This window comes from Megalops cyprinoides, chromosome 21 (genome assembly GCF_013368585.1).
Source record: "Megalops cyprinoides isolate fMegCyp1 chromosome 21, fMegCyp1.pri, whole genome shotgun sequence".
Classification (NCBI taxonomy): Eukaryota; Metazoa; Chordata; class Actinopteri; order Elopiformes; family Megalopidae; genus Megalops; species Megalops cyprinoides.
Window position 1 is genome coordinate 1,990,001 of NC_050603.1, and position 21,273 is coordinate 2,011,273.

Below are 21,273 nucleotides of genomic sequence, written 5' to 3' on the forward strand. Positions count from 1 at the left end.
GTGGGCTCTCCTGAGAGTGTCCAGGCTGAGACGGGGAGAGGGGAGAGGGCCGAGGGGAGAGGACTGCAGCCCTCACAGCTCTCCCTCTCCACAGAGAGGCACGGCTGAAATGCAATTTTCTGGCAGTAAATCAGCGCAGGCACGGAGGGGGCGTGTGGCAGGGGGCTGGGGGAGCGGAGGGGGCGTGTGGCAGGGGGCTGGGGGAGTGGGGTCATCAGTCAGTCTCCAGCACTGGAATGCAAACAGCGGCGTTACAGGAGAGCGTGACGCCACACGCCACCCCCCACCCCCCCCCCCGGGCCCGTCCCCCCCGCTACCCCAAGCAGCCTGCCTGACCCGTCCGCTGGCGTGCCTCAGGGACAGCTCCTCGCCCCACCTCAGTGCTGCAGGTTCGATTCCTGCTGCCGCCCCCCTGGGCCAAGCGCCTAACTCGACACGCTCGAGTGTATCTCCACCTGCAGAAATATATTAACCACAAGACATAAATTCTGCGAGTCCCTGGACAGGGCGATCTGCTGGCCAAAGCGAAGGCTGGAGGGACGGACAGTCAGGGAACTCTCCGCTGCAAAGCGTGGGCCCTCGACGCTAACGCTAACCACAGCAATGTTCCTGGCTCAGCGAGGCGCTGACGTCCAAGCCGCACATCTCGTGGGAAGAGACAGGAAGTCGCCAGCCGTAAACAGACGTAAACCGTAAACAGCGAGAGCGTGGCTCTGAATAGGACTGCCTGTGCGCACATAACAGAGCAAGGCAGAGCTGGACACAGACGGAAAAACCTCATCCATTCCATGAAAAGCCGTGTGTGAGTAACGCTCTTCCCCGCACGGGCCACAGCCTGGCAGGGGCGATGATGTCACGCTGAGGTCACAATACGGGCCTGGAGAGCCAGAGCGGGGCGCAGCCCGTGCAGCATGTGAGGAATCTGCGGGATGGCAGCAGCTGCGTCCTGCCCTGTGTGTGAAGCTCTTTCACAGGACTGAGCCCCACGGGAGAAACATGATCGCTCAGCGTTGACCAATCAGCAGTGAAACCACACTTGGTTCTGCTCCGACAACAAGACAAGCGCAATCCAAACCACACCTTGCCTGAGCCATTTCACAACAATGAGCTCAGTGACTGGCAAACAATGCGTTTACTACAGATTGGTCCAAATGGGTAATGGAACAAGCCTCAGCCAATCACAGACTGAAGGACTGAGTCCTGTTTAAGCGATTCCTCCGGCCCAAACTTTCCTTAATCCCCACACTCCTCCCTTCCCTCCTTCCCCCTCCATCCTTTTGCATCCTTTCAGACCCGCGTGCTCCAGTCTCATTACCCACGGCCGCTTCACGCCCTCTGGTCTGACTGTGAAAGCAGAGGAACTGTAACCCAGGCAAGTGTCACTGTGTTTTGAGGAAGGCAGTCTCCCTTCCCCCACACACGGGCACGCACGCACACACACGGGCACACACGGGCACACACACACACACACACACAATCACACATGGGCTCACACACACACACACACACGGGCACACACACACACACACACACGGGCACACACACACACGGGCACACACACACACAATCACACACGGGCACACACGGGCACACACATGGGCTCACAGGCACACACACACACACAGGCACACACACACACACACGGGCACACACACACACACACACACAATCACACATGGGCTCACACACACACACACACGGGCACACACACACACAGGCACACACACACACACACGGGCACACACACACACAGGCACACACACACACACACGGGCACACACACACACGGGCACACACACACACACAGGCACACACACACACACACGGGCACACACACACACGGGCACACACACACACGGGCACACACACACACAGGCACACACACACACACAGGCACACACACACACACACAGGCACACACACACACACACAGGCACACACACACACACAGGCACACACACACACACATTCTCTGACACCTTTCAGCAGCCGTGTCTGGGAACAGGCACACCACACCTGCAGGCCCCTCACAGCGTCTGCTGAGAGCTCAAACGCACGCAGGTGAGCGCGGAAGCCCTTTAAAAACCCCACCAACGCAATCAGCCTGGAATCAAAACAAGCCCCCGCTGCACACTTAAAGGATCGAGGGGATTTTTTCCCAGGATGCTCTGGGTGACGTGGCAAGTGGAGGCAGAGGGGTGTGGTGCTGGCTGTGGGTGTGGCCGCGGAGACAGGGGCGTGTTTATTGATGGGGCTGTCTGCATTGCAGTAGTATTTACCGAAAAGCCTTCAGTCTAACAGCGGCCATCCTGCGGGCTGTCGTTAAGGCAGCCGAGGAATCCGAGGGCTGAGGATGATGTACATGTGCCTCGGCCAATCGCAGCTCAGAGAGAAAACACAGCAAACCAATCAAAAAATTTCAGAGAGAAAAAGAACCTCCTGACACCTCTGATCCAGTGGGGTTGACGAACCTGAATTCTGTGCCACAGACACCAGGGAATGTTACCCAGAATGCACATGGTGACGCGCGAGACACAATGTACCATCTGCCAACACACGGAACCAATGACTCTGAAATAGATGCTCTAAAGCTGGCTGGTAGCATTGGAGCCTGGCAGCAAGAACTGCAGCCAGCTTCTCACTGATCCAGCAAGCGGCTTCACGCTAAGCCTCCCCCCAAGTAACAGAATAATTTGTACCTTTATTGCACTGTGTCACAACAGAGAGTACTAAAAGCAACAAAGCAATCCAATAGCACAGAGCGCTACACCCACAGCTGGAAATGCGATACTCTCACACACTAATGCGACGGGCTGGGAAGCTCAGGATGTTGGTTAACTTTGGGTCCGTTTGCCAAAGTTCTGGTTCTGCTGGCCCAGTGTCCCACAGCACAGCACCTGATAGGCTTTAGCAGCGCACAAGGACATCTGCTGAACAAACAAGTACAGGACAGGAAAGTGCTGGAGAGAAGCCAAAACTGGCTTTCCCAGCCTGGGCAGAAACCCTTTCCAAACACACACACACACACACACACACACGCACGCACGCACGCACGCACGCACACGCACACACACGCACACACACACAGTCACGCTCTCACACACTCTCTCTCACACACACACACACACACACAGTCACGCTCTCACACACTCTCTCTCACACACACGCACACACAGAGTCACGCTCTCACACACTCTCTCTCTCACACACACACACACACACACACACACACGCACGCACACACACACGCACACACACACGCACACACACACGCACACACACACGCACACACACACGCACACACACACACACACACACGCACACGCACACACACGCGCACACACACACAGTCACTCTCTCTCACACGCACACACACGCACGCACACGCACACGCACGCACACGCACGCACACACAATCACGCTCACACACTCTCTCTCACACACACACACACACACACACACACACACACACACACACACACACACACACACACACACAGTCACGCTCTCACACACTCTCTCTCACACACACACACACACGCACACACACACAGTCACGCTCTCACACACACACACACGCACGCACATACGCACACACACACACTCTCTCTCTCTCTCTCTCTCTCTCACACACACACACACACACACACACAGTGAGATGACTCATTCTATAACAGAGAGTGCTGATGGTGAGGAAGTGTGTGTTCCGTCAGTGTCCCAGCGGCCCGCAGGAAGCCGCCCGTTTGGATCACAGCACACAGCTATCCCATAATCCCCAGCGCAGGCTGTTTACGCCTGTCAGCGCCAGGAACGGCTTCTGCCTTCGGAACGGGTTTGCCGAGACCAGCTGTCATCAAGATCCGAGCAGATCAAAGACAGAGCCCCTCACATCTGGCCTGCTGTGGCAGGAGATCACCTGAGCCGCCCCCACCTGAGCACAGCGGCAGGGGGCGGGGCTTCAGCCCGGAGAGCGGGCGCGGAGCTGTCTGACAGGGCGTGCACCCGGGTGAGGGGCCGCGGCGGCTGCAGCACTGCCAGGCGATCCGAGGGCCTCGCTGACCCCCACCCCCGGCCCGGTCACACACGCATGACACACACGCACGGCACACAGGCCTGTGAGGTAACAGTGCTGTGCTTGTCAGTGAACACTGTGACCCTGCAGAACAACAGCAGGCCTTCTGCCCACACCACTCAATGGCCTCATTGTGGATGGCCCCACTAAGGGAAACCGCGTGTTCTGCGCGCACACACACACACACACACACACACACACACACACACACACACACACACACACACGCGCACATTTGTACAGGACTTACACATACGTTTGAATTCACACTGGACTTACACAGACATAACTGCACACAAGATTTACACACACATACATTAGATTTACACACTCACTGTTATACAGGATATACACATACACACACATTCACACAGGACTTAGACACACCGACATGCTGTACACCCTGTAAGTCTGACAGCCTTGCTCCTGACCTCTTCATCATCCACAAACAATGAGACACCCGAGCCGAGCAGCGGCAGTCTATCCCTGCCAGTCACCCGCAGCGAGGCTCTCCCGGGGCTGTGGGTTCCAGTCCGGGCGGGACCCTGCTGCTGTGCCCCCGAGCAGCAGGTTAACAGCCGCATGTATAAATAGGTGATGCGTAAAAACAGCAGCTGTGCTCTGCCCAGGGTGAGGGCGTCTGCTCGGAAAGCGCGCAACGCAGCTCCTATTCTGGCCCAGAGCGACACGCCTCGTCACGCCTGAGAAACCTGTGGGAGCGGCGCTACAAGGCGCTGAGGCTCAGACCGGCTGCGCAGACAGACTGCCTCGCGGCTCCCGGGTTTCGGGTGTCCGAAACGCGAGCCCCTCAGGCAGACGGGGGTGCAGTGTCCCACGCATTACTCTCTCCCTCACAGCCAATCGGGATGCAGGGAGCTGCGAGGAGGCCCAGTGAGGAACGCCCCGCCCCGCTGCAGACAGCTCACCGCCAGGCCTGCGCGCGGCGCTAACGCTGCGGTGCTAACGCTACCCCCTCTCAGCCCGGGACCACATGCCGCGCACGTGCCGGAACGGCACAATTAAAACAGATGGTGCCGCGCAGCCTCGTCTCCGCGCAGCACTCTGCTGGTTTCACTTCAAAGGTCGCACTCGTCAAGCGCCAAACGTCTGGCCTACCCAACACATTAGGAATGCCGCTGCTAATTGGAAACACTGAACGCGCGGCCTGAAGGGAGAGTTCAGTGCGGTGAGTGCAGTAAGCCATTACCACGCGCTCCGTGTAACCCTCTTTAACTCCTCCAAAATAAGCATTCTCCTGCTCCTGCTCTGAACACGCCTGCGTGCTCCGCGCTTTGCTGTGCTTTCCTTAATCGTTTTCTCGATGATGAATTGGACGTGCTCTGAACACACTTCCTGTCTCGCCCCGCCCGCTTCCTGATGAGGGGGAGATCAGGAATACTGGCGTGCGCCATTGAGCGCACACACCAATTCTGCGCTGATTAGCTCCCCGCCCACTCCGCCCACCCGCGGCCAATCACACGCTTCAAGTGCGAGCCGCCCGTCTCTTGCCTGCGGATGTGGGTCACGGCACAGAGTCACGCTGGGGTCAGGGCCAATCGTACCGCCAACTCTGAGCACACTAAAATGTCACTGCCCAGAGCCATACAGCGGCCAGGAAACAGCACAGAGCGTTAGGTACAGAACACTGTCCTACCACAGAATGAGAACACATCCCAGTCATAAAGGTCACAACTATTAATGGAGAGAGAAAGGGGCAGATTGAGAGAAGGTTACAGAGAGGGAAGAAAAAAGAGAAGAGAGAATATGAGAGGATAAAGGAGAGGAGAGAAGAACAGAGAGAAAATTACGGCAAAGAAAGAATAGAGGTAGAGAGAATGAGAGAGAAGACAGAGGGAAGGTGAGAGAAAGGGACAGATAGCGAGAAGGTTATAGACAGAAAGAAGAGAAGGAGAGAGAACAAGAGAAGACAGAAAAGTAGAGAAAGAGGGAGAGACAGATAGCAACAATGTTCTACAGGTTTTATGAAAGGAGCTGCATTAGTTTGGTAGAAACCGTACTGATCCTCACTGAATACATGCACAGGAAAACGCTCAGCTTGAGAAATGAACCTGAAGTTCAGCACCGTGGAGCAAAAGTTGGGTCGAATCACGACAGTCATGTGAACCTGGTTCATGGAGATGTACATGCATGGTACTGTGTCCCTGTGTGAATTTTTGTACAATGAGGAAAGTGCATCAGTATGAGGACCATGATATGAAACGTATCATGACACACGTCAAACCCTCGCTCGCGTATATCTTATACAGCCACACACATTGTAGCAGCCCAACCCTGGCACCCCCAGGCCCTGGCTTCTGCGTGACTCTGCAGCCACGAGTCACAGTCTGTGTGTCTGCGTTTTAGCAGCCTCAGGCACTGACAGCCTACCTGCGCGGGGTCAGAGTTCAGACACTCATAAGACTGATCTAAGGTCAGCAGATAACAAGACAATACAACACAGCACAAAGCTAAATACCAGTGAAAGGGTTAAACTTAGGGCTGACAAATTAAACTCAATATTTTGTATGCATGCAGGGTGGACAGCACTGCTGAATTTAAAGACTTCTGTAGAGAACAGGACTGCACTGTCGTCCACAGCCCACCTCATCTGCACAGAATTACAGAAATTAGCCGCTCCGAGTAAGACGAGCCGCGCTTCCCCTGATCAGCAGATGCACACAGCCCTGTGCAGTGATATGTGCGGCTGGGCCAGGACAGGACAGGACTGAGACGGCCGCCATAAATCCAGGCAGAGGCCCGGCCCTGTCACCCAGAATGACTGAGCTCTGACCAGCTCCCCCCTCCCCCCCCCTCAGAGACCAGTCGCCTGCTCTGTCTTGGTATGCGCACATGTACCATAAATCAAAGCTCTGACTCAAACTCCAGGGTGGACAGGACCCTTGTAACCAGTCCCCATTTTTAAAATTAGGGGTCCCTCTCAGAAGGCACCTACACAGGACTCCCCCCCCGTATCAGAGCTAGGCCCTTCAGAGCAGCTAGACTGAACCCCCCTGCCCCAGAAAGCCCACTCAGACCCCTCCAGGAGGAGCAGACAACACAATCACAAAGCCAGCAATTAAAACGAGGAAACTCGCTGGTCGCCGTATTCAGATGTGCATGAGCAAACTGAAAGGGCAGAATAAGCCTGATTGTTTTGGAGCTCAGAGGCGAAACACTGGCTTGGCGGAGCACCAAAATAAATGAGAAAGAGAGACTGTAGCTGGCCCGGATTAAGGAGCCCTTTTGTGCTCCCACAGCAGTTGAGGACAGGTTTAAAAAAAGAGGCTCTTCCTGCTCCTCTGCTCCTAAAAAGGCAGCAGTTTCAGGAAAAAAACACCCAAATTCAGAGTGTGACGGGTACTGAGAAAATTCACTTTAACCAGACAGAGACAGCCGTCCGCTCAGCAGCAAGGAAAAAGTGACAGTTTTGCACTCAAAGAGGAGGGCAGAGAGAGAGTGAGAGAGGGTGTGTGTGAAAGACAGAGCTTCTCTTTACCTGTACAGTCTTCTTAATTCTGTGGGAAGGACCAGGGTATTCTGGAGAGTAGAGGTCAGTCAGGAACAGGGAGTTGATCAGCGTTGACTTCCCCAACCCGGATTCTCCTGAGAAACACAGAGGGAGCAGATATTTTCTTACAGTCAGCTGTTCTTTCTATCACTGATACCGGGGGGACATGTTTGGAAGGAACACACGTTACACTGTAACAGCTACAGTGGAATGAGATTTAAATGGCATTCCGTGTTTTCCGAAAGCTCTCCCTGCAGTTAGGAATTCCTCAGATAGCTCCCTTTCCCACTTGTAAACACAGGAAGTATATGGTACATAAGCCGCTTGAGATGACAAGTTCTGACGTGAAGCGGAGAAATCCGGCACCCTCTCATGTTCTCCCTGTCTGGACTGAAGGAATCCGAGGATGAAAGTTCACCTGGCACCTGTGCCACGCCCTCCTTTTTTCTCCCCACTTTCAGACCGCAACAGATCTAACGCACAAAGAATGGTGCAATACTTTCAGGAGGGGGGCTGTCTGACACGCATCAGTCAAACCTTACTGATGCAAGAAAAAAAATGCCCTGAAGGGGATTTCAGTATGTCCACTATGGCACTTTGTCTTAAATTTTCAGGAACTTAATTGCAGAAGATATTTCAAGTCAAGTTCCTTCAGCTGAACAAGAAGCCTGAGGTGGACATTAATTACAGGCACATTTCACACTGACACTGTGAGATTTGTTCTCCACAAAACAGTTATGGAACAGCTTACCAGGACTCACAGCAGAAACAGGCACCCTCAGGAGTGGTCAGGACCAGACCTGACACAGGGTTAGACACACTCTAGATAACAGGCCAAATGACCAGTCTGCATGGTGTAAATGGACTGTTCCCTCTAATGTTCTTATGTAAGAGTAATCTGAATGCTTTTAACAGCAGTCTAGACAGCTGGCTGCATTCTGTGATCAATAGAGTAAACAGTAAAGTAAACTTTAGCAGGGACGTTTGACACCGCTTCAATCCCAGCTGCCATTACTGATACAGACTTCAAATACACCAGGACCCGGGACTGACCCCTGAGGTACTGCAGTTAGGTCAGATAAGAGATTACAGTCCCTCACCCTAATGAGTGACCTCATCAGCAGGCAATGTGACTGCTGGTGACCCCCCCTCGGGCAGAGCAATAGGTACTGTGCGAAGGTGCACCGGCAACAGCATAGCGCACGCTCTGAGCCAAAGAGACCATGTGTGAGAGGAGATTATGTGCTGTGCTGCTCAGCCCCGCGTTGCCCTCTGTCTTCCTCGAGGGTGATGCGGGAGACCCCATAAATATGACAGGACTATTTTAAAGGTCCCTGCGTCATTTCCGCGGCAGACTGCAGGATTTATCTGTCCCAATGAGCCGCACTGAAACCCAGAGCCGTGCTCTTGCTCTGTAAACAGGGGACGAAATACAGCCGTTATAAAAAGACTGTTTGTATTAAGAGACTGCAAGCTGATGCAGAGCCACGGACAGAGAGCCACGGACTCTCACTCTCACTCTCACTCTTCCTCATCAAACCGAACACGTGTGCACTCACAACGGTCCTGTGTGCGGCTACTCTGACTCAAAGACTCACACACACACACACACACAGGCCTGCATACAGACAGACACAGATACGAGCCTCTCCCAGAGTGGCTCTTCCTCCATGGGGAGCGAGGCAGACTCCGCAGGTTGCTATCAGAGCAGCTATCTCGGCTGCCGCGAGGCCCTTTGAGCCTGCAGCACCGCCCGGGGCTGCCCACTGCAGCACTCAGCTAAACCAGAGCGCTGACCGCTTACCGCACTTCCTGCAAAAACAGATCTGTGCGCGTCTGAAAACGAACCCCAGGGAAAGTGTTCAGACGGACGCAGCGAGAACATGCCAACCGCAGGGCCCATGGAAATCAGCCTCTCAGCACAGAAACACGGCCCTCATTTACACATGGAAAAATACATCTCACTGCTGAGGGGTGCGAGGCTCGGGTGGACAGCACTCTGCAGCTGCACCCTGTGCTGCCCAGGACAGCGCCTCCTGCAGGCGGCACTGAGAGCGCAGCTGTGGAGAGGCAGGACCCGGTCAGCCGGCCGGGGCAGCGGCCAGTGCACTTCCTTTAAAGGAAATCTCTAACAGCTGTGTAAACGGCACAGACTCACTGAAAAGGAACTCCCTGCAAGAGGAGAGAACTGCCACAGAGAGAACGCGGGAGAGAGAGGGTGGGAGAGCGAGAGGGAGAGAGGGACAGAGGGAGAGAGAAGAGAGAGGGGAGGAGACAGGGGTTGGGGGGAGAGAGGGATGGGGGAGAAGGATCAAGAGAGGACAGAGGGAGGGAGGGAGAGACAGTGAAATAGGGAGGGACTGGGGAGGGCAGAAAGAGAGAGAGAGAGACTTTTTGACTTTTAATATCCTTTTTTAATTAAAAAAAAAAAATCAATCCAGGCCAAAAATATTTCCAGCCATTAAAAACAGGAAGCAATCACATACAGAGCTTATGTGCCTTAATGTCACCCAAAAAAGGAAAACAGTGAGTGAGGGAGAGGGACAGAGAAGGGGGACAGAGAAGGGGGAGAGAGGGAGGGGGAGGGGGAGAGGGGGAGGAAGGGAGGGTGAGAGAGGGAGTGAAAACTTTTGGTTCATCTAATGTGAACTTCCGCCGCCCGTGAAAAGGCTGTTAGGAATGCAGAGTGGTCCAGCGGTTCTGGGAAGGGGGCACAGAGAGAAAGCCATTCACCCCGCCTCTGCATCCTGATCGGACACCCCGCTCCTGCGACCGCGCCCTGCCAAAGTGCCCCGCCCTGCCGAGACCCGACACACTCCTCACGATTCGCACACACAGCCAACACACGCACAAACTCGTCACACAATCGTTCCTGTACGTTCCGTTTCCGCCTGTGGGGTTCAATGGAAGCGGGAAGGAACTAGGCTGGGCTGCGCTTCTGTATCAGTGATATCAGAGAGGGGGAAGGACTGTACCACACAGGGATATCAGAGAGGGGGAAGGACTGTACCACACAGGGATATCAGAGAGGGGGAAGGACTGTACCACACAGTGATATCAGAGAGGGGGAAGGACTGTACCACACAGGGATATCAGAGAGGGGGAAGGACTGTACCACACAGGGATATCAGAGAGGGGGAAGGACTGTACCACACAGGGATATCAGAGAGAGGGGGAAGGACTGTACCACACAGGGATATCAGAGAGGGGGAAGGACTGTACCACACAGGCATATCAGAGAGGGGGAAGGACTGTACCACACAGGGATATCAGAGAGGGGGAAGAAGTGTACCATGCAATGATATCAGAGGGGGGTGGACTGTATCAGAGGGGGAAGGACTGTAGGAAAGAAGAGGGCTGAACCATGGAGTGTATCAGTGGGAGGCTGTACCACTGCATCAACTGTTTTGTAACTACATTGTAAATACACAGATAGCATTCCATCCCACGTGTATGAATGTGTGTAGCATATATGACTGTACTTTATGCATGTCAATACGAATAAGCAATGTGTTTGTATAAGCACTACCGTGTGTGTTACAGTGTTTGTGCATTACAGTTACTGTATGTGTGAATGAGTCACGGTGTATGCTCTGCAGTCTGCTGTGCGTGCCTGTGTGAGTGACAGGAGCCTGCTGATCTCAGATCAGGCAGGAGGCTGAACTCTCAGCCCCCCCCCCCCAAGCCGCTCCTGAGAGCAGGGCCTCTGCACAGGAGGGGAGCAGAGGAACAGGAAGTGATGTTGCAGGGTGTGTAAAGGCATTTCCTGAGCAGGTAGATTCTCCTGGCAGGGCTCCAGTAGCTGAGTGTTGGGTAAGTGTGTGTGTGTGTGTATGTGTGTGTGTGTGTGTGTGTGTGAACTGATTGACTGTCTGAATTCCAGCCCTGGCCAGGAAACCTCCAATGCTCTATCCCACACGCACATGCACAGGTGCCTGCATGCACAAATACGGTCTGACACGTTCCACAGCTGAGAGGAGAGAGAGCCCCCTCCCTGGCTGAAGAGGACTCCCACAGCACCTACTCCAGGCCCCTTTCAGAGCAGAGCACTGTTCCCCTCCCATTTCATGACCAGTGGAGCAGGGACACCTCCGTGTGACTTACACTCTACAGCCCCATCACTGAGAGCAGGCAGGCAGGCAGGCAGGCAGGCAGGCAGGCAGACAGGCAGACAGGCAGGCAGACAGGCAGACAGGCAGACAGGCAGACAGGCAGGCAGGCACAGGGATGGGCAGTTGAGTGGTGGGTAAGTGTGTGTGTGTGTGTGTGTGTGTGTGTGTGTGTGTGTGTGTGTGGCAGACAAACGGACAGGCAAACGGACAGACAGGCATCGCTGTGATCACAGTATCGCTTCAGGAGGTCGGAGGTCCCTCACCTACAACCATCAGGGTGAACTCGAAGCCCCTCTTGACCGACTTCCTGTACACTTGGTTGGGAAGGTTAGCGAAGCCCACATACCCCTCCAGGTTCTTCTGTTGCTATGGAGACAAACCAAACACAGGGTTAACGGTTTCCGCAGTTCTGCCTGTGAGTACAGCACGAACACAGCGCCACGCAAGGTGAGAGGAAGAGATTTACTGGTGCTCCTAACAGCGAAGAAGCGAGAGAACCAGCCAGCGGCGTCACTTCCGCGGTAAATCAAGCCGCAGAAGGCACGCGTGCCGCGGGTGAGAGCATGTTACCACGCACGTAACCGTTTCCACCGCGGCTCTGTAAACACCGCGCAGGGAGGGCGAAATCACGCCGCTATCACCGCCAGCGTCACACCGAGGCTTCTCATTAACACTGCGCTGACATAACCCAGCCGTTTATCCCCTGAGGGATGCAGTTATGTGCTTCTGGTGGCCAATCACAGCTAATCTACACTGGGCATTTCATCACACCTCTGGTGTGGGAGATTAACGCGTGACAGACAGCTCTGTGCTGGTGAAACATGCAGGGTTACGGATCAGAAACCCCCCTCGCTGAGGGAATTCAGCCGTGAGAAACACACCTCCTGAGCCAGGCGGTCGGACACGGTACTCACAGCTGCTTTCAGAAGCGTCCGTCAGGCGGTGTGAAGTCGTCCGGGCGGGATCAGAGGGTGCAGGAAACGCCAGCGCCACGTTCGGAGCCGCCCCACAGCCCGGAGCCAGCAGGATCGCCACGAGAGAAAACACAAATACAAAAAACAGCAATGAGAAGCGGGTCCACCGGAGCGTCACACTCCTGACCCGAGCCCCCCGAGCCCCGGGGGCCTGGCGAGAGCGCAGAGCTGCCAGTCTCAGGCAAACTGTGCCCTGCTGGGCCCCTGCACACGCTGCCAGCCCCAGCAGAGACGCATCAGCACCACCGCGCCTCCGCAGCCCACTGCTGGCACACTGCCATGAGTGTCAGCTCGGGCTCCAACTCAGCCCAACTATTCAGGCTTTTAAATTTCATTAAATGCTAATCCGGGTTTGATACCACTCTGCCGCTATAAGCTCGGTGTTAAATAAAGGCGAGAGCTAAGTTTGTGCAACTGAAGATAAAAATAAAGGCACAGCGTTTCTGGTTTTAACATCTACCGCCTGAGCAAATTTAGATCAGCCGTCTCAGCTGATCTCTGTCTCGCGGTCAGCTGTAGGGGGTACATCTGAGGTCTCTGACGGGGCGGTACGAGTGACCTGTGTGCCCAAACAACCTGTGCCTCTGTACTCCTCCGCTGCCCACCAGAAAAGCACCCGGTGACGCTTCACCACTGCCTGCATCCCCTGCCCTGATTGGTCACTTGGCCACATTCATCCACAGCTCTGCAGCATTTCACATTTATGATTTGCCCACTCTAAATCACATCTGCAGCCTCTATCTGAGTGCTGTGCTCTCTCAAGCACAGGGCTATCTGTAGCCTCTCTCTGAGCGCTGTGCTCTCTCAAGCACAGGGCTATCTGTAGCCTCTATCTGAGCGCTGTGCTCTCTCAAGCACAGGGCTATCTGTAGCCTCTCTCTGAGCGCTGTGCTCTCTCAAGCACAGGGCTATCTGTAGCCTCTCTCTGAGCGCTGTGCTCTCTCAAGCACAGGGCTATCTGTAGCCTCTACCTGGGCGCTGCGCTCTCTCAAGCACAGGGCTATCTGCCAGCTTCTCTTCCTTTCTCTACTCCATTAGGCTTCTTTTCTGGACTTATCAGGCAAAGAAAAAGCATTAGTTTGAAATTAGAATTAAAAGATTACTTTATTAACCCACTCGCTAATAGGATTATATTTAACACTTAACCAATCCATGTGGCGCAGCTGACACAACAGTACCATTCAGCACGGCACTTAACAGGTCTCTTACTGCACTCCTGAGTTATTGCCGAGTCTTACATTCATAGCTTCACATATACGCTTTAGATTTCCTCCCTGGACTCTGGACTGATCTAGAGTCACTTTTAAGATGCAATGGCTGAGCAGGCTTTCCTGAATCCAAAAATGGGTGGGGTTATCACAGGTTACCAGTGTTCCCCTGATTTGAACCGATCACAGTACTTCACCACGGACAGCAAAGCCTTCAAGTGAATCAGTGAATCGGCTGCACACGGTAGCTCCACCCATTATGGGATTCATGAAGCCTTGCTCTCCGGTCACTAGGTCTAAGCAGACCCTGACACCCCCGCACAAAAAGCGCTGGCAACGCTCAAATCCAAATGTGAGAGAAACCACAAAAATGTCTCCGAGATGAAACGCCCCCGAGATGTCTGTCTGAAAATGAAAAAACCGCAGAGACGGAGCACAGGGCCGGCTGGAGAACAGGTCCGCATCCTCCACTCTCATCTCCCAGCCAGCACACCGCCATGTAGCGTGAAGCATGGCCTTCATAAAGCTCGACTTCCCCCTGAATATTTTAGCTGCTGTTACTAAAATGATGAAACAGCCACAAGTATTACAAGTCTTCCAAGATGAAAAAAGGAAAAAGTTATATTATAGAGCAGATAAAAATCCTGGCGGCCTGTTGTAAAGAATCCTCACTATGAGGTGAAACATGAGCCTGGCATTTATCTGGGGAAAGTCTGGCATGAGGGTGGGGGGGGGGCTGTTCAAACAGCTCTGTCTGTAAAACATGTGCTGTGAAACCCAACACTAAAAACCCCACAACTTTCTTCTACAGTAATGTTGGGGGGGGGGGGCTCAGGAAGGGGCGGGGCTTGGCTCCAGTGCCATAGAAATGATGACTTTCGACCTGCACATCCTCTACCGCTTTGACCCTCCATTCCGGGGCGGGAGGGGGAGGGACAAGACCCGCCAAAACGCTGAGGCGCTATATCACTGTGAGACCAGAACCCGTAATCAGCGCCCACTCTGCAGAATTCCTCCAGCCTGCCAGAGATAAACACACATGTGCTGGAAATCCGTGTCACTGTCTTACAGATGAGCGGGCCGAGGCCTGGCAGCGTGGCCCCCTCGAGGGGCGCGGGGGGCAGCCAAAGCAAGCCGCAGCTCACACGGGACAGCCCTACGCGCCGGCCTGAGGGGAGTAAACATCTGCCGAAAAACATCCCCTCCTCACATCCAATTATGGCAGCTGTGAAAGACAGCGGAACAGTCCTCTCCCACGCAGCACAGTGACGCTGGCCTGTCCACAGCACACACACGCAGAACAGGATACTGAACACACACACTCTCCCGACTGCGTCCCCAGAACTGATCCACAACGGACACGAGGCCCTGCTCAATGTAACCAGCGTTATGGCGGTCCTCACATTCACATTCTTTCATAATTAGAAAATCAAGAAAAGATTTATTCAGCCAAACTAGTTTTCCTTTTTTATATTTAGAAAAGATCGACCAATGGGCTACTCCCCGCAGGCTCCCAGCAGAAAGAGACCGGCTCCCAGCAGAGAGAGACCAGCTCCCGGCACAGGGATCCACTGCAGGGCCTTTGAAAGCAGAGAGAGACCGGCTCACGGCAGAGAGAGACCGGCTCCCGGCAGAGAGAGACCGGCTCCCGGCAGAGAGATCCACTGCAGGGCCTCTGAAAGCAGAGCTCTGGCACACACAGGCTGGTGAGCCTCTCCGGCTAGGTGAATCCCGCACCGTTAGCAGGTCCCTGTGCCCAGAGCCAGACTGCACTGACACGGGCGTTTGTGCTGAATCTGGCTGGCCGAGGCAAGGCGTTTGTGCTGAATCTGGCTGGCCGAGGCGAGGCGTTTGTGCTGAATCTGGCTGGCCGAGGCCTGATGCATGCTTTGTTTGCGCAGCTGCAGCCTTTCAGAGCGTGGATTACACACTGCGCTGAAACGAAGCCAAGTGCCGTTCACACCACCCTGTGCGTCTGTATCGCGACGGGCTCAGTGTCGTGACACACACGACAGCGCCGAGCTCCAGAGTTCCACAGCCACAAGCAGGGCATCTCACCCGACCGCGCCCTGGCCACACCCCTTTATTCGCCTCCTGGGTGTTTAGTTAACTTCCCCTTCATCGCTGGTGGTTACTGCCATGGCTGTGAGATGTCATATTTTCCAAGCAAACACCTCTGTCCAGAGCTACTGAAAAAAGCTCACGTTTAACAGCTTGCGTGTTTATTCAGCTGGCTTTGACTGACCATTCCACCACACTGACGCTCTGAGGTAAACAGCTCCACTCAGGTAGCCTCTGCACCGCCCCCACCAATCCTCCCACACTGTCTGTTCTGCCTCCGTTCTGTGACCAGCTCTTCAGGGTTAGAAAACCCACAGAAATCAAAAGCGTGGGTTTCAGGACATGCAGAACAATTGGGATTCAACACAAGCTATGCAGGAATGTGCTATGCGAATCTATGGTAGTGGTCTATCTACAGAGTGCTATGAATACCTATGGTACTGGTCTTTCAGGAACACGCTATCAGGATCTATGACAGCGGTCTATCTACAGAATGCTATGAATATCTGTGGTAGTCATCTTTGAGGAATATGCTGTGAAGACCTATGATAGTGGTCCATCTACAGTATGCTGAGTATCTATGGCAGTGGACTTTCAGGAACATGCTATGAGGACCTATGGCAGTGGTCTATGTGGAGTATGCCATGAGCGTGTACAGTGGTGGTCTATGTAGGCTACCGCACAGCTGGATCAGCCCTTTCTTGGCGCCATGATCAGCCAGTTGCAGGCTGCCTGAGAGAGACAGCGCTTTTGATCACAATCGGCTGGGGAATGTCGAAAAAGCGCAGCATCACTTCCTCCTGATGCTATCTGTGCCACACTTCCCTTCCACTGCAGGCCAGGTGTCACAGAGACCGCCAGCGTGCGCGAGTGTGTGTGTGTATGAGGGAGCGCGTACGAGTGTGTGTGTGAACCCTGCTGAGGATTCAGACATGCCAGACCGCAGACACTGGCAGTATAATCCAGGTACACTGCAGCAAACATTTAGAGCACGCTACAGAGATCACTACCACAGACGCTCACGGCACATTCCAAAACAACCAGCCCACCAGAAGCACACAGCGAGAGCTCGAGTTTTAGGAGCCTCAGAGGCTGGTCGATGTGCGTGCGGCCTGCAGCTTTCACACTCTGCCTCCTTCTATTTCTGTACAGGATGCGGGCCAATTTTAAAGCCACACCCACTGAATATTTGAGATGCCACTGGCAGGTCACAGAGGGCTCCCTCGGGGTGGGCGGGGCCTGGGACTGGTGCGCTGGCCGCCCGCCTCGCGGACCCAATGCCCACCTGGTCTGCGTGACTCAAAACGGCCCCAGCCGTGACAGAGCTGCAGCAGGAGGAAGCAGCTCCACTCCAGCAGACTGAAGCGCCTTCCTGCTGGTGGCTAAACTGCCGGAAGATGTGGTGCGACACTGTCTGAATCTGTACACTCTCACACACACACACACACACACACACACACACACACACACACACACACACACACACACACACACACTCACTCTCATTCAATAATACACAGTCACATACTACACATACTTAAATGCACAGCCACAGGAGGAGAGAGCCCACTGCACAGCAGAAGCCCTGAGGAGTGACTGAGATCGCTGTCCCTCGGCCCCTCCCATGACCCCTCTGCGCTGTCATGGAGCTCGTCTGACTGACAGGGCTGTGCCGGCCACGGGTGCGAGGGGGGTTTGAGAAAACTCCGCCCTGTAGCTGCTTCCCCTGTGGGCTCTGAGGTCACACCGCTGAACCTCCAAACTCTCCGACAGCAACACCTGAACAAAGACCTGCCTCTCCTCTCAGAGCTCACAGGACCCCCCCAAACACATGTCGTAAAGGGGGTGGGGGGGTCAAACACTTGTTATTTCAGTGCTACTAAAAAAACAAGTAACTCAAACGTCGTTCTAAATATAATGAATGACAACAGAAGCTCTCTAACCTTCGCTGCTCAAAGGGCCACTGGGGGATACAAGTAAACAATGGACACATTTAGATCAGCTAATCATACTGCATTGCACGAATTCCATTAGCAGACAAGAGAAAATATTAGCATTCTGAATGGTGCCGGCTCTGAGACTGAACCTCTCTAAATCAGTCTCAGCCTCGGAAAGATCTCACAAAGTCACATGGCCCAGACAGCCCCTGCCAGAACCGTTCACTGCAAATACCATGTGATTTTAGCATGATTACAATCAGCATCGTTTTTCGAGGAATCCAGCAGACAGGACTTCTGTTCCCACCGGGACATATCGAGGTTCTCTCTCTCACACACAGACCTGATTCACTTGCGTGACGGTCCGCGGTGACCAGCGTTTTAGCGTCATTCACAACTCTGTGAGAAACTATTTCACACGCTCCGCATGCCCAAGGACACACAGTATCTAATCTATGTGCGCACCAGTGCCGTGCAAACCTACCGCGGCACGAATAATGCAATAATCGTGCTCTCTGAAAGCACAAGAAAGCCGATGTTTACCAAGCACGTCCCCAGGCGGAGTATCTGCGAGGAACATCACCGGGCCGGAAAGCTACCCCAGGCTGATACCCGAGGGAACAGGCGCAGTGCTTCCACACCAAGCAATGCCACAACTCACGGAAACAGAACGATGGACTTTTCACTCTAAGTACAAAGTAAAGTCGTGAAACCTGGAAGGTTTATTGATTACTAAACCAATATGAAAAGAGTGTTTTCATCCGAGATTTCAGCCCTTATTTGGCCCACAAGTCTAGACCTAAAGTTCTACCAACAAAGCCAATCAATCCAAAAAATGCCACTACAAGGGATTTAACATTCTATAAGTGGGATTTCCACAAAAATCTGTAAACACGGACAAATCTTACTTGTTGCTGACGCTACCACATACCTACAATTTATCAGCACAAACTATGACGTGTGTCAGAAGTGCAGCTGACGTCATATGATCTGTCAAAATGACTATTGTGCGTGATAAACTGTATCGGTAACTTTGCTACTTAGCCGGTAAATTTATCAAAATGCCAAAGCCCGAGAAAAGGCGAGGGGTGTCAGACACGGCTACGATAACGAGCGGTTTCTGGCTTGGAGTTTGTTTCACAGAAGCTTAAGAATGCAGGCATCATGTCCGGAGGGGGTTCAGGGTGGAGGCGTCACCCCGAAAAGAGACGGGGGGATTTCCTGAGACCTCGTAATTACTGCAACAAAAAACCCTAACATGTAGCTAGCTGCTTATATTACAGATAGTATATAATCAGCAACATATTTTATTTCTCATTTGTTTTGGTGCTGTGTCGTAACTGCGCACCCATTGAATGTTGGAGCAGATTTAGTTAGCAAAACTAGCCAAGCCAAGGTTAGCTAGCGCAGTGATGTAGCTAACTTAACTGCATTTGAAAGCTTGCTACACATTAGCCATTTCACAAAAAAACCGATGGAAGCTGGAATCACCAGCGATCAATAGTTAGCAATGTAGCCCATGTTTAATCACGATCGTCCACTGCAGCTAGCCCCTAATCCAGCGTTACACTGACCTTAAAACGCATCGCACAAACATACATGGCGAGCTTTCCCCCGACTGCAGACAGAAAGCTAGCTCCCAGTTTTGGTTTACACGCAGACTTATCCAGTCTACACACACAGAAAACTAATAGTACCTGTTAGCCTAACAGGTAAGTTCGCTAGCAAGGGAGCTGCCAAGCTAATTGATGGAAAATGCGTTATCTTGCTACACTAGCTGGCTTGGTTAGACAGATGGCTCGGTGGAATGTCCCTGCTACAAAAACATTAAAAAAAAACGAATAAAACCACAAGCTATCGACACAATCTAGAGCAAACTGACAGTACAGTTAGCAACCCGATTATAGCTATATGCCTATTAAGTATTTGATTAGCCTGCTAGCTACACAGATTAGCTAATCAATGGCTATCTGACTGTGGGGCTCAGAAAGAGCCCACTTCATAACATGAAAAAACACAGGAAATGCCTCTTTCGCGCTCACTTTGCAAAAACCGTTCGGTTTAAAACACTCGCTGCTCGCTAACAGTTTAACTTTTACAAAAAGCTCTTAAAGCCGCTAGTGAAAGGCGTAGTTTTATTAGTTGGAATGGCCAGACAGACTCACCCATGGTGTTGACGTTCCCTGCCGCCTCACTAACCGATTTTTCACAGACCGACATTAGCCCCCCCTCCCCGCGCACACAGTGACGACGGCCCCCTCAGCCCCACACGCGCACAGGCGCGCAACGTCCCCCGCGTAACGGGCGGCCGCTGGCTTGCGGCTGTTCAGTTAAAATGCGTACTCCTCCTTTGGTGAATACCCAAGGACCTACGGATGCGAAATCTCGCGAGACCTCGCGTGGCCACGCCAAAGACATTTTTGAGATTTTTTTGGAGAGGCAGCCTTGCGAGATCCGGGCGTGTTATCATTGGCCGGCTAATTTCCCCGAAACCCGTTCACCGAAAATATGCCTTAGTAGTACAGTAGCTGTCACCACATAACTTCACAGTTGCAAAATACTCCAAGTAGATGGTCAAAGCACCACCAGGAAAAGAAAAACAAGAAAACTATGCAGCTAGCTGCCTGCCACATTTTTCTGGCAAAGTTTTTTATCCGAGTCAATACTCTAACTGGCTATGCTTTGTCATAATGCTACCTTTATGTGCCTGTTGTAACTTTCACTTTTGCGTGTCTGATTATTGTTATCAAAATCAGAATTAAAATCATCAGGCAGCTAAGACAATTAAGCAGCGAGTTAATTCGATAATGCTGGATTAGCTTGGTGGATAGCTAGCTGCAGCTAATACATCATATTCTCCGAAGCGTACGCTAAAATGAACTACGTATAAAATGAACAACGGTCTTTTTTCCCACACATGTGCTGAACTCCGCGGGTAAAAGGCTAACCAAATGTATACGGCATTTGATAACCTAATTATGTCCTTGAGAACATGACTAAGATAACCAGTTCATTCAAATACATGGATAGGTTTTTAAAAAATTAGTTTATATGTTATAATATGTAGGCTATTTGTTTCTTAATGTTGACATGTAGCAAACTATTGTCCTTAATTAACTTTCTCTATGAAATATAGATTGTATTGTTGCGCCACCTACTGGTAATATTAATAACAGCAGTTTATAATCATTCGTACGGATGTTGCAGGGAAGTACTGAACATTTACATTTATTCATTTGGCAGACGCTTTTATCCAAAGCGACTTACATAGATTACAGTTCTTTACAATTTTATCCATTTATACAGCTGGATATTTACTGAGGCAATTGTGGGTTAAGTACCTTGCCCAAGGGTACAGCAGTAGTGTCCCAGCGGGGATTGAACCGGCAACCTTTCCGGTT

At 52.6% G+C, this 21,273-nt stretch overlaps 1 protein-coding gene across 2 annotated transcripts in view; it reads right to left on the reverse strand.

Moving 5' to 3' along the window:
• The window catches only part of LOC118796337 (septin-7-like), a 33,853-nt gene extending 13,759 nt beyond the window's left edge, over positions 1–20,094 (reverse strand). For both annotated transcript variants that reach the window (XM_036555164.1, XM_036555163.1), the window contains exons 1-4: positions 20,038–20,094; positions 12,574–12,608; positions 11,956–12,058; positions 7,569–7,675 (exon numbers count right to left, since the gene is read on the reverse strand). In XM_036555164.1, coding sequence (XP_036411057.1) covers positions 7,569–7,675; positions 11,956–12,058; positions 12,574–12,608; positions 20,038–20,092 — 300 coding nt within the window. In that variant the 5' untranslated portion in view covers positions 20,093–20,094. The remainder of the gene's footprint in view (positions 1–7,568; positions 7,676–11,955; positions 12,059–12,573; positions 12,609–20,037) is intronic.
• Positions 20,095–21,273: the final 1,179 nt, after the last annotated feature.